General features: G+C 40.9%; 1 protein-coding gene across 3 annotated transcripts in view; it reads left to right on the plus strand.

Annotated features, from left to right (window-relative positions):
* Window positions 1-14,116, plus strand: part of LOC106064409 (sugar phosphate exchanger 3-like) — a 31,648-nt gene that overhangs the window by 8,043 nt on the left and 9,489 nt on the right. For 2 of the 3 annotated variants that reach the window (XM_056026142.1, XM_056026141.1), the window contains exons 9-11: window positions 763-847; window positions 1,569-1,637; window positions 2,361-2,429. In XM_056026142.1, the coding sequence (XP_055882117.1) occupies window positions 763-847; window positions 1,569-1,637; window positions 2,361-2,429 (223 nt within the window). The remainder of the gene's footprint in view (window positions 1-762; window positions 848-1,568; window positions 1,638-2,360; window positions 2,430-14,116) is intronic. The other variant, XM_056026143.1, reaches the window with a different exon arrangement.

The raw sequence follows: 14,116 nt of genomic DNA on the forward strand, positions 1-14,116 counted from the left end.
TATTAGTGTAACTTTTGAATTAACCCTAACAGACCCTTAACCCTTGAAACAATCTGTTTCCTATGCCTCCCTTTACTTACTTCTTATCAATCAGTCTCTCTATATATCTTTCAGTTGAAGTCAAGAAAATAATAAAATTCTGACACATGAGAGTTTTAAATTAACCAAAATATCGATCAACTTTAGGCTTATTACAAGCCCAGACCTTCCTTTTACCCGCCTGGTTCATGTTTATTGCAAATTTTCACCAATTCAATATAAACACACATGGGCATTTGCAAAGCTAAACACATGGTTGAATTGCGTTAGGTTGGTTATTTTTAATATCTGACTCATTTTATTCATGAAATAGACTAGTACCTAAAAATAGGTACGCTGCTATTTTGGAAATTACCTAAAAAGTGATACGCCAGTCTGGTAGTGTTAATACATCTTTACATCTATGTCTGAAGTGTTTTTGAAGCAAGCTGTAACCAATCTTATTAAAATATGATTATTCGAGAGATGAAAAAACACTTAGAAAATTATGTTTACCGCGTAAACTAAATCATTTACTTTAAATTGCAAAATATAGTGAGTACGCTTACAAATTCATTTCATTCAGCATGATAGAAATCTGGATCAAGCAATCTAGAGCTAATTATTACTTTGAAATATGGTGCATCTAAAGTTAACTGTTAGATTGAAGTGTTTGATTCACAAGTAACCTATTCGCTGGCCCATCTAAATGTACATTTTATTTATTGTTTGTTTTATCCACAGTATGCATTTATGGTAACATCAACAGTTTTACTGGCTGGCTCTTTTGTTGTTTTTGTTGGCTTAATACCCTCCCCTGCAGATGTAGGTGAGTAGGGACTCTTTTTTTTTTTAACTAAAAAAGAAAAGATGAAAAAGTAATTTTTAACACCAATCCGTATTCAATCCGTATTAACACTAGCAAAGCAAGCAAGTTTTTTTTTTTGGTTCTTCAAAATTTTAAACCAAATAAAAAGCCTTCTCATCACTTACTGTTAGCCTAATATTTACATACGATGACACACACACACACATGGGTGCCAAATAAGGAGGCTCAAGTTTCAATCTAGACTCTAGTTGAGTTGTGTTTGCTGAGCGCCTCAAGGCAGCACGCAAACCTTCTCACAGATACACTTGCGCCCCCCCCCCCCCCCCCCCCTTCCCCCATGTCCACAATAGAGATTAGACCATAGCACACTGTTATAGCATGAAAGATATGCTTTACTAAAGTAATTCTAGAAAAAAAAATTGTGGAATAAAATTAAACTTTCTTTCCACAAGCTCGAATATAATGGGAGAAAATGAGTGATCTTACATTATGAATATTATGTTGACATCACTATAATTAAAACTTTATAAATATTATATTGACATCACTGTAATTAAAACTTTATAAATATTATATTGACATCACTGTAATTAAAAAATTATAAATACTATATTGACATCACTAGAATTAAAACATTAATATCACAAATATTTATGCATCTTTTTGTGATGGATTCTCCATGAATGTTAACATGACCAACATCCTTTTGATTTCCTTACAGGCTTAGATCCTCCTCCTTCTGAAGATATAGCAAAACATGGATCTGTCAATACTGTAGCTGAAGACACAGGTAATTTAAGTTTTATATTTCCAGATGTACAGAGAGATGAATTTTTTCACCTGTTTTATGATCTACTTAGTTTACAATAAGGATCACCTTAGACGATTGAAAATGAGGTGGATTCTGTTCATTTTTTAAAACTTTATTTCACAAGGTGTTTCCTAACATTTGGTAGGACACCAGTTCATTTGAAATAAAGACTGTCTTTAATGTTAAATCTCATAACACATTACTTCCCTTGAAGTACAGGCTTTCTTTTATGTCTGAAAAGTTTTTTAAATCTAAAGACATTTTAAAAATCATAATTTTTGCATTGAAACAGTCAAACCTTGTTATATCCAAGCTCAAGTTCTTATTATTATGTAACCTGTTTTTTTAAATGGTTGCAGCAAAAACTGTTTTACAGTCATGTTTTTGGCTGTTTTTAATAAAACATCAGTATAATAGCATCTAACGTGTATTTGGTTTGATAATTAAAAAAACAAGAAATTTAAAGTAATTGAGTGTGTAACAAAAAAATTTGGTACCATGAAGTTTGGCTGTTTGTAGTAAGCTATTGCTGTACTATTACTATGTCCTATAGAGTGTGAAGGGAAATAAGTATGTCACATTTGATTTGCTTGAAAGCACTATGATCCAGCAGATCTTGTTCTCAGCTTTAACTAGAATGTTTAACCTCATCATGTTCCCCTGTTTTGTTCTTTTTCTTTTTTCTCCTTTTAAACACAAAAGTCCACCATGTAGTTGAGTGTAAGATGGCCAATGAAAAGATTTTTATCGTCAGTGTAACACAGAATAAAGGTATTCACCCAAGCCAACAAATCTCTGCCAATCTCCCCCTAGCAGCTACTTTCCATGCAAGCGTACTTCTAGGGGATCAGTTAAGACTCTTGACGAGTTTGTGCGACTTTTGATTGATGCCCACACATCTGCGGTAAATTGTGGAAGTTTGTCCTGCTCGCCCCACTTTCTATTTTAGCGATGTCTTTGAAATGAGCTGGACGGACTTGCATTTATTTTTTTTTATGGTAATGTTGTGGGCATTTATCATCAGGATTTGCCGAGATCTTAAGATACCCAGAGTACCCCCCCCCCCTTCTTTTTTTTTTACTATAGACCTAGCTTTTACAATAATTTTTTTTTAATTAATATTTTGCACCTCTATAAAAGTTTTTATCAGAATAGTAATTAATTACTTGCACCATTTATTGTATTAGCTGTTCTAACGGCGATCAACTTGAAGTGAAAAACAACAACACTGTAATTAGATATATACGTTTTGTAACTTCCTAAAGTATCATGTCAACTTAAAACAACTAGTTGTTGACCAGCATTATCTGATCTATCTCAGTAGATCTATAACTTTGTGTTTGAAAGTTTTCATTTTATTGGGGTTTTTTTTAATACTTGTTTTTATATTATACATATGTTTAAAGAAATGTCTATTGGAATTGATCAAGTTAGATGCTGCAGATGTTTAGACATTAATAATATGAACATAACATTTTTAGAAATTTAGAATTTTTCGGTTTGTCAATCGCACATCAGCTTTGATATTTTGACCTGACCTGATTTTCTTTTTGCTATTTACCATGCTTCTCTTTTCCCCTTGTCTAAAACTCAATTAAAACTGATGTAATGTTTGGCTGTTTATTGATAGATTATTGATTGTCATTCTAAGAAATACAAAGTGGGTGCAGCTGAGCATCAGTCCAGCCAGCAGTGATGCAGGCTGTTTAATTAATGAGATAACCTTAGATAGGGTTATGGTTTGTGTGTGTGTGTGTAGGTAAAGGGTGAAGTGTGGTGCTTAAGATAAGTTAATCTTGTGGGATTAAAGCTAGATTTAATGTGACCAACTTGCTAATTGCTGTCACTGGCCTTGTTCACTTGTGGTAAGCTTTTAGTCCAACATGTTTACCTCCCCCCTGTTACACTGACACCTATGTTAAAAGAAATAAACATTTAAAAAAAAATAAAAAATTTATAATACTTTAAGTTTTAAAAAACACAGTTTTCTACCTTGCATATATTTCTTGCTTTCACACAAGCTGCTTAATCTGTTCATCATTTATCATTGATAACTTTGAGTTGCCATTATATACATCTTCTACACTTTTATGTTTGCACATGTTCACCAAAATAATATCATTTATATTTGTTTTTGTTTTTTTTATAATATACTCTTAATAGCCAAAGAATGAATCTCACACATTTATATATGTATATTAAAAAATCCCCCCCTTCCAAAAAAATAAATAAAAAAAGAAGTGCTTTACTTTAATTGTTTTTTTTTATGTAACTTTGTAAAAATAGATAAAAGCATCAGAGCTGCACATTTAATACAATAATATTTTGAAAGATTTTTGCATGGTATACTTTTGTAAATAAAATGATGATGCTTTTATATTTGGCAGCTCTTTTGTAAATATTAATTGGAGACATTTTTAAATTGATAAAGTGTTGGGTTGCCCTGTGGTTTGGTTAGATTCCAGTGTTTGGCAGTGTAAATTCTGTGTCATTAATTCAACAGATGCTTGACTCTGTGACTGATATACTGATAAGTAGGTCACTTGATTAGTCGGTCAAAGGTTGAGCTGAAAGTGTCTCATTAAAGTGCAGAAAAAAAAATTGTTTAGGTCAGTGCAGCCTTGATACACTGTCTAGTTACAGATTCTGAGGAAAGATAACAATTGTGCCAGTTGTTGATGGAAATAGTTTGAAGCCAGGTGAATGAATCCGTTCTAAAAAAAAACAATATCAGGAGAGGGGAGGGAAAGCTGAGAAAAGATTCTACTAAAAGGATTAATAAAAAAAGAAATTAAAGAGAATAATCACAGTTACTGTGGATTTACTATCACATATCTCTGTGTTTACTAACTCTGTCTAGTAAAAAGTGTGTTCACTTTATTTCTCCCACACCCATTCTCGGATCACTAGCGGATCCAGAACTTTGGAGTGCCCAGTAAACCCTAACCCTATACATAAACGTGCGTACAGCACACACACATATATATATATATAAATAAGCAATATTTCTCAGTATTTTCATGCATTCTTCACTGCAGAAACGCATTCTCCTGACATCTACAGCTCTTTATCCATCAGTGGAGTTCGGGGCGAAGCCCCGACGCCAAAAGCGTTTTCTTGCATTTTTTACTGCAGAAACGCCTGCTTCTGACATCTACAGCTCTTTATCAATCAGTGGAGTTCGGGGCGAAGCCCCGACGCCAAAAGCGTTTTCTTGCATTTTTCACTGCAGAAACGCCTGCTCCTTACATCTACAGCTCACTATTTATCAATGAGTTTCGGGGCGTAGCCCCGACGCAGAAAGCGTTTTCATGCATTCTTCACTGAAGAAACGCATTCTCCTGACATCTACAACTCATTATTAATCAGTGGAGTTCGGGGCGAAGCCCCGACGCCAAAAAGCGTTTTCTTGCATTTTTCACTGCAGAAACGCCTGCTTCTGACATCTACAGCTCTTTATCAATCAGTGGAGTTCGGGGCGAAGCCCCGACGCCAAAAGCGTTTTCTTGCATTTTTCACTGCAGAAACGCCTGCTCCTTACATCTACAGCTCACTTTTTATCAATGAGTTTCGGGGCGTAGCCCCGACGCAGAAAGCGTTTTCATTCATTCTTCACTGAAGAAACGCATTCTCCTGACATCTACAGCTCATTTTAATCAGTGGAGTTCGGGGCGAAGCCCCGACGCCAAAAGCGTTTTCTTGCATTTTTCACTGCAGAAACGCCTGCTTCTGACATCTACAGCTCTTTATCAATCAGTGGAGTTCGGGGCGAAGCCCCGACGCCAAAAGCGTTTTCTTGCATTTTTCACTGCAGAAACGCCTGCTCCTTACATCTACAGCTCACTATTTATCAATGAGTTTCGGGGCATAGCCCCGACGCAGAAAGCGTTTTCATGCATTCTTCACTGAAGAAACGCATTCTCCTGACATCTACAACTCATTATTAATCAGTGGAGTTCGGGGCGAAGCCCCGACGCCAAAAAGCGTTTTCTTGCATTTTTCACTGCAGAAACGCCTGCTTCTGACATCTACAGCTCTTTATCAATCAGTGGAGTTCGGGGCGTAGCCCCGACGCAGAAAGCGTTTTCATGCATTCTTCACTGAAGAAACGCATTCTCCTGACATCTACAACTCATTATTAATCAGTGGAGTTCGGGGCGAAGCCCCGACGCCAAAAAGCGTTTTCTTGCATTTTTCACTGCAGAAACGCCTGCTCCTTACATCTACAGCTCACTTTTTATCAATGAGTTTCGGGGCGTAGCCCCGACGCAGAAAGCGTTTTCATTCATTCTTCACTGAAGAAACGCATTCTCCTGACATCTACAGCTCATTTTAATCAGTGGAGTTCGGGGCGAAGCCCCGACGCCAAAAGCGTTTTCTTGCATTTTTCACTGCAGAAACGCCTGCTCCTGACATCTACAGCTCACTATTCATCAGTGAGTTTCGGGGCGTAGCCCCGACGCAGAAAGCGTTTTCATGCATTCTTCGCTGAAGAAACGCATTCTCCTGACATCTACAGCTCATTATTCATCCTATTAAAAAAGGTCTAATTTGAATGTGTACGCCCTTAATACATTGCAAATTAATCCGATTTGTTCCTTGAAAAGATCAGATACCCCACATATTTAGATTAAGGCTTTGAGGATCGAAAAAAAAAAATCAATAAATAATATTCAATAAAATTCAAGCATAAATTGTGAGTTATAGTCCCAAATTTAACTAGAAAAATATTAGATTGAGTAAAGGTTGGAAAAAAGGCTACTCATCTCAATCGTGACTCTTATACTGAAAATTTTTGCTTGAATTCTAATTTTTCCAAAGCAAAGTCTTTCTTAAAATAATTATGATAAATTCATGTGAAATCACATAAACTCTGTCTGGAAATGGGAGGGGCGGTAGAATGAAAACGATTTATCCTCGCTCCTTTTTATAATTTCTGCTAATGATTGCATTTGGCATTAAAGAATAAGGGTGGGGCCACTCGATACGAGAATTTAATTTATAGCATATATAAATTATATTAGTGGCTGATTTTTTTTTTACATTTTGTAATTTCTTAACTATAATACAAAAAGAAAAATTATTGCTTCGTCCGATGAGGGAAAGGAGATGGCATGTATCGCCCCTCCCACCTTTTTCCTTTTATATTTACTAATCATAAAATTTGAGATTAGAGTGTGGTGCGACATAATATACAAATGGTTTCACATATCAATTATATAGAAATTCAACTATTTTTATTCACAAACTATGATTTCTCCATAAAAATATGACCGCCCCCCCCCCCCCCCCACTCAGAGGGCTAGAGCGGGGAGGGCAGTACATGCAATCGCCCCCCCCCCCTTACCCCACCGAATCGGCCAAGATACCTGAAGGAGAGCGACATAATATCAAATTTACATATTAATGCAACTAATCTTGCTCACAAACTATGATTTCTCCATAAAAGTAGGACCGCCCCCCCCCCCCCCCCACTCAAAGGGTTTAGGTGGGAAGGGCAGTAGAGGTTTCGCCCCCCCCCACACACACACACACCAATCGGACAACAGGGGAACGACATAATATAAAGATCGGTTAAACTATCAATAACAAGTTTTAATAATAATTGATTCTTTTGGCAAGCTGTGATTTCTACAAATAAATTGGACCGCCCCCCCCCCCCCCCCACTCAAAAGTTTATGGTTGGGGGGGGGGCGGATTGATGCTATCGCCCCCTCCCGACCCCACCTAATCGGCCAGCGTCCCGAGACATGACGTTAAACTGCGCTCCTCTTTCCTTAGCACTTTTGGAGCTCAAAAGTGCCCTACTTCTTTTCTATCATTGTGTCTGCCTCCACTTTTCCTAAGTCTGCCTTCATTGATCATCACACTGTCTCCTTAACTTTAAATTCTCACTACGTCCTAGACCAGTCCGTTTGCCGTGGACTGCGACGGGTAAGGGGGGATAAAGAGATCCTGGTGTTTGAGTGGTGGCTATCTGAGGATAAACCACAACAACACAATACTTTGGCTCCAAGTTCCCCTAGACCTGAGACCCAGATGGCCCGCTCTGGGTCAACCGGCTGGTCATGCCGAGCTACCAGCATAGGTCGTCGACCAATGCTGGAGGGCGGTGGCTGGAGGGTCAATCAGGGAGCTGCTGTATCGGACACATGTCCGATGTAGCAGCTGACTGAGTATAGCACCTGTGTAGCCCTGGCGGGCTCATTCTGGACATCCGAATGGCCCGTCCCCTTGTTGGACTCGATGGCGGGTGGGGAGCACAGGTGCCGAATTAACCAAAATATATATGGACAAAAAAACACACACAAAACTACTTGCCCCAGACCTATGTCTGGGCAAGAAACGACGAATTGACGATAAAAAAGAGGAGGTCCCAAAAAGCTGTGCCACCTGGCCATCATTTCTGGTGGTTAGATGCACAGAGGAGGGAAAAAGCCTGACCAAGTTGAGCCCTTTTATTATCTATAAGGGACTCAAGTCAGTAGTGGGAGAGCCCAAGAGTGTGTCTAAGCTACACAAAACAATGGAACTCCTTGTAGAAGTAGACAGCAAGACACACTCTGATGGGCTTTTAAGATGCAGAAGACTCTGTGATCTCCAAGTGGAAGTCATGCCACACAAGAGTCTGAACACCAGCAGAGGTGTAATCAGCTCTAGGGACCTACTGGAATGTTCCGAGAAGGAAATAGTGGAGGGCATTGAAGGAGTCACCCATGCCCGGCGCATTACCAGGCGCAGGGAGGGTGAGGAGGTCAAAACCGCCACTATTATCCTCACATTCGGAACTAGGACACCGCCAGAGTATGTGAAGGCAGGATACCTACGAGTTCCAGTGAGGCCCTACATACCTAACCCCATGAGGTGCTTTAAGTGCCAGGGTTATGGACACGGCGCGGCAGTCTGTAAGAGGAACACTGTGTGTGCCAGATGTGCTGGAGAGGGTCATGAGGACAAGGGCTGCACAGCCCAGTTCAAATGCCCAAACTGTCAAGCTGGCCACTCAGCCTACTCCAAGGACTGCCCTGTGTGGAAACAGGAGGTTGCCGTGCAGGAGTACAAGGCAAGAAACGGATGTACCTTTAGCCAGGCGAAATCGGCTGTACTGGCCCTACCCAAGGGCCAATTCGGCTTGACAAAGACCTACGCCCAGGCTGTTGCTAAGAAAGGAAGATCCATAGCCACACAGACGGACACATTGACCCCACCACCCCCTCCTCCTCCCCCAACTCAGAAGAAAACACCGCCAAAGAACACACCTCTGAAGAAACAAGAAAGCCCTGTTGTCATGCTAAAGAACAGGTTCTCTGTGCTCGCTGATGAGAGCATGGAGACTGAGCAGCATGTCAAAACCAATACTCCGGGAGAACCCGGAGACATCATGTCTGACACAGGTTCTCCTCAGAGAACCCAGCCAGACACCCCAACCTCTACTGAGTTAGAGGTTGACCAACTCCCTAAGGGGAGAAATCAAAGCGGAGAGGATGCCCGAGGTGAGAGAGGAGGAAATAACCTCCGCTCTAACCAGAGGGATCTCCCCTCTCCAGAGAGAAAGACTTCCCCCAAAAGGGGGTTGTCCTCCTCTCCATCCAAACCCAAGAATAAAAATACCAAGGTCACTGGAATAAAGGGAAACCCCTCCGGGGGCCTCCCAAGGCCAAATAGCTCCAAGTAGGTCAACTAGAATAAGCCATGGATTCCAGAATTGTACAGTGGAATTGTAGAGGCCTCAAGGCCAATTACGAGGAAATGCAGCTACTGATGGACTCTGAGACTCCTGTAGCTGTCTGCTTACAGGAAACATTTCTAAAAGATTGCATCAGCTTCCGAAGCTACCGTGCTTACACCAAGAATGTTGAGGATGCAGAGAGAGCATCAGGTGGAGTCTGTATCCTTGTGAAGGATAGCATCCCCCATGAGAGGGTAGAACTACAGACCACACTACAGGCCGTAGCAGCTAGGATAACCCTTCACAAGGTTATCACTTGCTGCAGCCTGTATCTACCACCAGGCGCTCCATTAAACCGAACAGACATGGAGGACCTATTGAAACAACTCCCCCGGCCTTATTTAATCCTTGGGGATTTCAATGCCCATAACACTATGTGGGGATCCAACAATACCGACACAAGAGGTCGTATGCTGGAGGATATCTTCCTCCAACATGATTTATGCATACTTAATGATGCATCACCGACCTACTTGCACCCAGGAACTGGATCATTCACATGCATTGACCTCACCGTATGCGTCCCCGGACTTCTGGACGATTTTAAATGGTCAGTTAGCAATGATCTACGGGGAAGTGATCACTTCCCAATCATCATTACTAACAATCTCCCTTCATTGGGACGACCTCAGCGGTGGAAACTGAATAAGGCCGATTGGGAACAATTCCAAAAAAGATGCTCTGAGGATATCACAGAAAATATCCTCCATGAACAGAACCCAGCTGATACCTTTGCTAGCAAGCTACTAAGTATAGCCAGGAAAGTTGTACCCCTAACCTCTGCAAATCCAAAACGGCCTAGCAAACCATGGTTTGATACAGCTTGCAAAAGTGCTATTGGTGATAGGAAAAAACGACTGGCTGCATTTATAAAGAATCCTTCCCAGGAAAACCTAAAGCTATTCAGGATAGCTAGAGCAAAGGCTAGACAAACCATACGGTCAGCCAAAAGGAATTCCTGGAGAAGTTTTGTCGGCAGTCTGGATGCCAAAACTTCTGCTAGAGCGGTTTGGAAGGCAGTAAGGCGAATCAAAGGGAAAGAATCAAATGCAATAGGGCATTTGAAAAACCAAGGACGAACTGTCACGTCCCCCAGAGAAATAGCTGACTGCCTTGCATCCTCAATAGCAGAAAAATCATCCACTGCACACTACACGCCAGAGTTCCAAAAAGTCAAAACCAGGGAGGAAAGACACCCCATTGATTTCAGGTCAGAGAACAATGAAGACTACAACAAACCGTTCTCGCTTGAGGAACTGAGGGAATCGCTGGACAAGTCACATGACACAGCGCCTGGAGAAGACGAAATCCATTACCAGTTCCTCAAGCACCTTCCCGAACCCTCATTGGCAGTCCTGCTAGGGGTCTATAACTGTGTGTGGCAAACAGGCGCTTTCCCAAACAGCTGGAGGAAAGCCACAGTTATACCGATACCTAAACCGGGAAGAGACGGCTCTGACCCAGCTAACTATCGACCAATAGCACTAACAAGCTGCATCTGCAAAACCATGGAAAGAATGATTAACAGTAGGCTGGTCTGGTACCTGGAAAGGAATAAAGTGATCTCAAACTACCAGTGCGGATTCCGGCAGGGGCGGACAACAACTGACCACCTGGTAAGGCTGGAAGCTTATATTAGAAATGCATTACTCAGAAGAGAACATCTAGTAGCTGTATTCTTCGATATAGAAAAGGCCTATGACACAACCTGGAAACATGGCATTCTACGTGACCTGGCGCTTATGGGGCTTAAGGGACACCTCCCCCGTTTTGTGGAGGAATTCCTGAAAGATCGAAAATTTCAGGTCCGAGTGGGCAACTCCGCTTCTGACACTCATGACCAGGAAATGGGTGTACCCCAGGGCAGCATTCTGTCAGTCACCCTGTTCAACATTAAAATAAATAGCATCATAAATGCGCTGTCCCCTGGCATAGAGTGCTCTTTGTATGTCGATGACTTTGTCATTCTTACTTATGGGAAAAACATGAACACCTTAGAAAGGAAATTACAGTTATGTTTAAACAAAATTCAGGGTTGGGCAAACTATAATGGTTTCAAATTCTCAGACTCCAAAACAGTTAGTATGCATTTTTGTAATCTAAGGGGGCTCCACCCAGACCCTGAACTATTTATACAAAAAAAGAAGATCCCTGTCGTGAAAACTACAAAATTTTTAGGCCTCACCTTAGATTCCAAATTTAATTTTCTCCCCCACATTAAGGAACTTAAGAAGAAATGCCAAAAGTCATTAAACATACTAAGAGTACTCAGCCATACGGACTGGGGAGCTGACAGAGATACCTTGCTGCTGCTCTATCGGAGTCTAATTCGATCCAAGCTAGACTACGGATCCATAATATATGGAGCAGCAAGGAAGTCGTACCTAAAAATACTGGAACCAATACAAAATGCTGCCCTGCGTCTCTGTCTCGGCGCGTTTCGTACATCACCTATCCCAAGTCTCCATGTGGAGGCTGGAGAACTCCCCATGGATATAAGAATGAAAAAGCTTGCAATGCAGTATATAGTCAAGCTAAAATCCAACCCCACGAACCCTGCTTTTGACTCCATATTTAACCCCACAGAGGTAGAATTATACAATCGAAGGCCTAACGTCATACAGCCGTTGGGCCTTCGAATGAGAGAACCCATCCAAAATTTAACCCCACCCATTGACCAAATCTCTAAAATAGAAACCCCTCAGAATCCTCCTTGGCTAATGAATAAACCTAAATTAAATTTATCCCTCCTTAATTTCAAAAAAGAAAATACAGACCCAAGCATACTACAAGTCCACTTTAGGGAACTGCAGGAGAGCTACGGAGATTGTGGCACCATCTACACAGACGGATCCAAAATGGAGGGAAAGGTCGCGTGTGCCTGCTCCTTTCGGAACAAAACAATCTCCCGTAGACTCCCCGATGGCTGCTCCATCTTTACGGCCGAATTGCACGCAATATTGCTTGCACTTATGGCCGTAAAAGCATCAGAAAGGAGTAAATTTATAATCTGCTCCGACTCCAAATCTGCATTGCAAGCTTTGGGGCGGATGAAGACTGACATCCCATTGGTACATAAGAGCCTGAAGCTGTTGGACCTAATAACAGCTGACCGTAGGGATGTCACCTTCATCTGGGTCCCCTCCCATGTTGGCATTGAGGGAAACGAAGCCGCAGACAGAGAAGCAAAGAGAGCCCTAAATCATGCGGTGTCAGGAACCCAAATTCCCTACTCGGACCTGAGACAAAGTATTGCCTCTGCCACCTATCGAGAGTGGCAGAACCGATGGGAGGCTGAGACTCACAGTAAACTCAGGCAGATTGTGGCGGATGTCAGGTGGCGGTCCACATCTAAGGGTCTGACAAGGCGTGGTAGCACAACCATGTCCAGACTTAGGATTGGCCACACCTACATCACGCACTCTTTTGTACTGAAGAGAGAGGAGCCCCCACTTTGCGAGTACTGTGACTCTCGCCTCACCGTGGAACATATCCTCGTTGATTGCCCCAGATACCAGGATGTCAGGGCGAAACATTTTAGAGCCACTAATCTAAAAACACTATTTAATAATGTCGACCCTGGGAAGGTACTGGGCTTTATTCGGGAAGTGGGGCTATCTACGAAGATCTGATTTCTGAATTTGTGAACATGCACTATTTACATTAGATTTTTACCAAATATTTAAATTTTTACTACCTTTACTATTTTAACTGTGAATAGACCTTAATTTTAATTATATGACTGTATAGAATCTGGCCCTAGTTGTTTAGAGAGTAGTCCTTAAGGGACTGCAGGCACGACATGGCCTAAATTGTGCCGATGTGCCTCAAATCAACAAATCAACAAATCAACCTAATCGGCCAACATACCAGAAGGGGGGGGGGGCGAAATAATCTAAAAATAGTTTGAAATATAAATAACTAGTATATATTATTAACATAAGTAATAAATTCGTATACAAATTGTGTGACTTCTATACTAAAATTCGTCCAGGGTGGGGGGGGCGGGGGCGGCCGAGTGGGGGGGGGGGGGCGATCGCCCCTACCGCCCCCCCCCCCCCCCCCCCCCCTGGATCCGCCAGTGTCTCGGATCAAGTTGAAACTTTCGCACAATTATTTATCGGCATAGACAAGATATGAATCAATTAAAAAAAAAGTAACCAATTAGTCAATTAATTACTGTTAATTAATTATTTTGTTTGATACCATCAAGGTAAACTAATCCTTCAGTATTCACAGATATAGCTAAACCTGTTGGGTTTGGTCCCCTTAAAGAATTGTTACCACTATTTCTCCCTCACACATTCTTGGCTCAAGTTGAAACTTTAAAACAATTATTTATTATACCTAACAAAACATGAATCAAGGAATAAAAATACCCAATTAGTTAGTTATTGGTAATTAATTATTTTGTTTGATATCGAATTAGGGAATTAGCTTCTACATTATTGATAGATATAGTTTTAAGGAAAGAGTTTTTCCCCATTAGATAAGCTTTGTTTTTTGTTTTGTTTAAAAAGGTTATTTTACATATTGCTTTTTCTAGTTCAAATTTTTTTTCTTAGATCACACCATGTAACAACCAAATTAAAAAACAATTATTTTTTAAATGCACAAACGTCCTCTTCCCATCTCTCTTAACTTTAAAGCTAGCCTAAAACTGAGTGGGGAAATCTGCATCAGAAACAACCCCCCCCCCCACACACACACACACTTTTTTTTTTTTTTT

This window comes from Biomphalaria glabrata, chromosome 4, assembly GCF_947242115.1.
Source record: "Biomphalaria glabrata chromosome 4, xgBioGlab47.1, whole genome shotgun sequence".
Lineage (NCBI taxonomy): Eukaryota > Metazoa > Mollusca > Gastropoda > Planorbidae > Biomphalaria > Biomphalaria glabrata.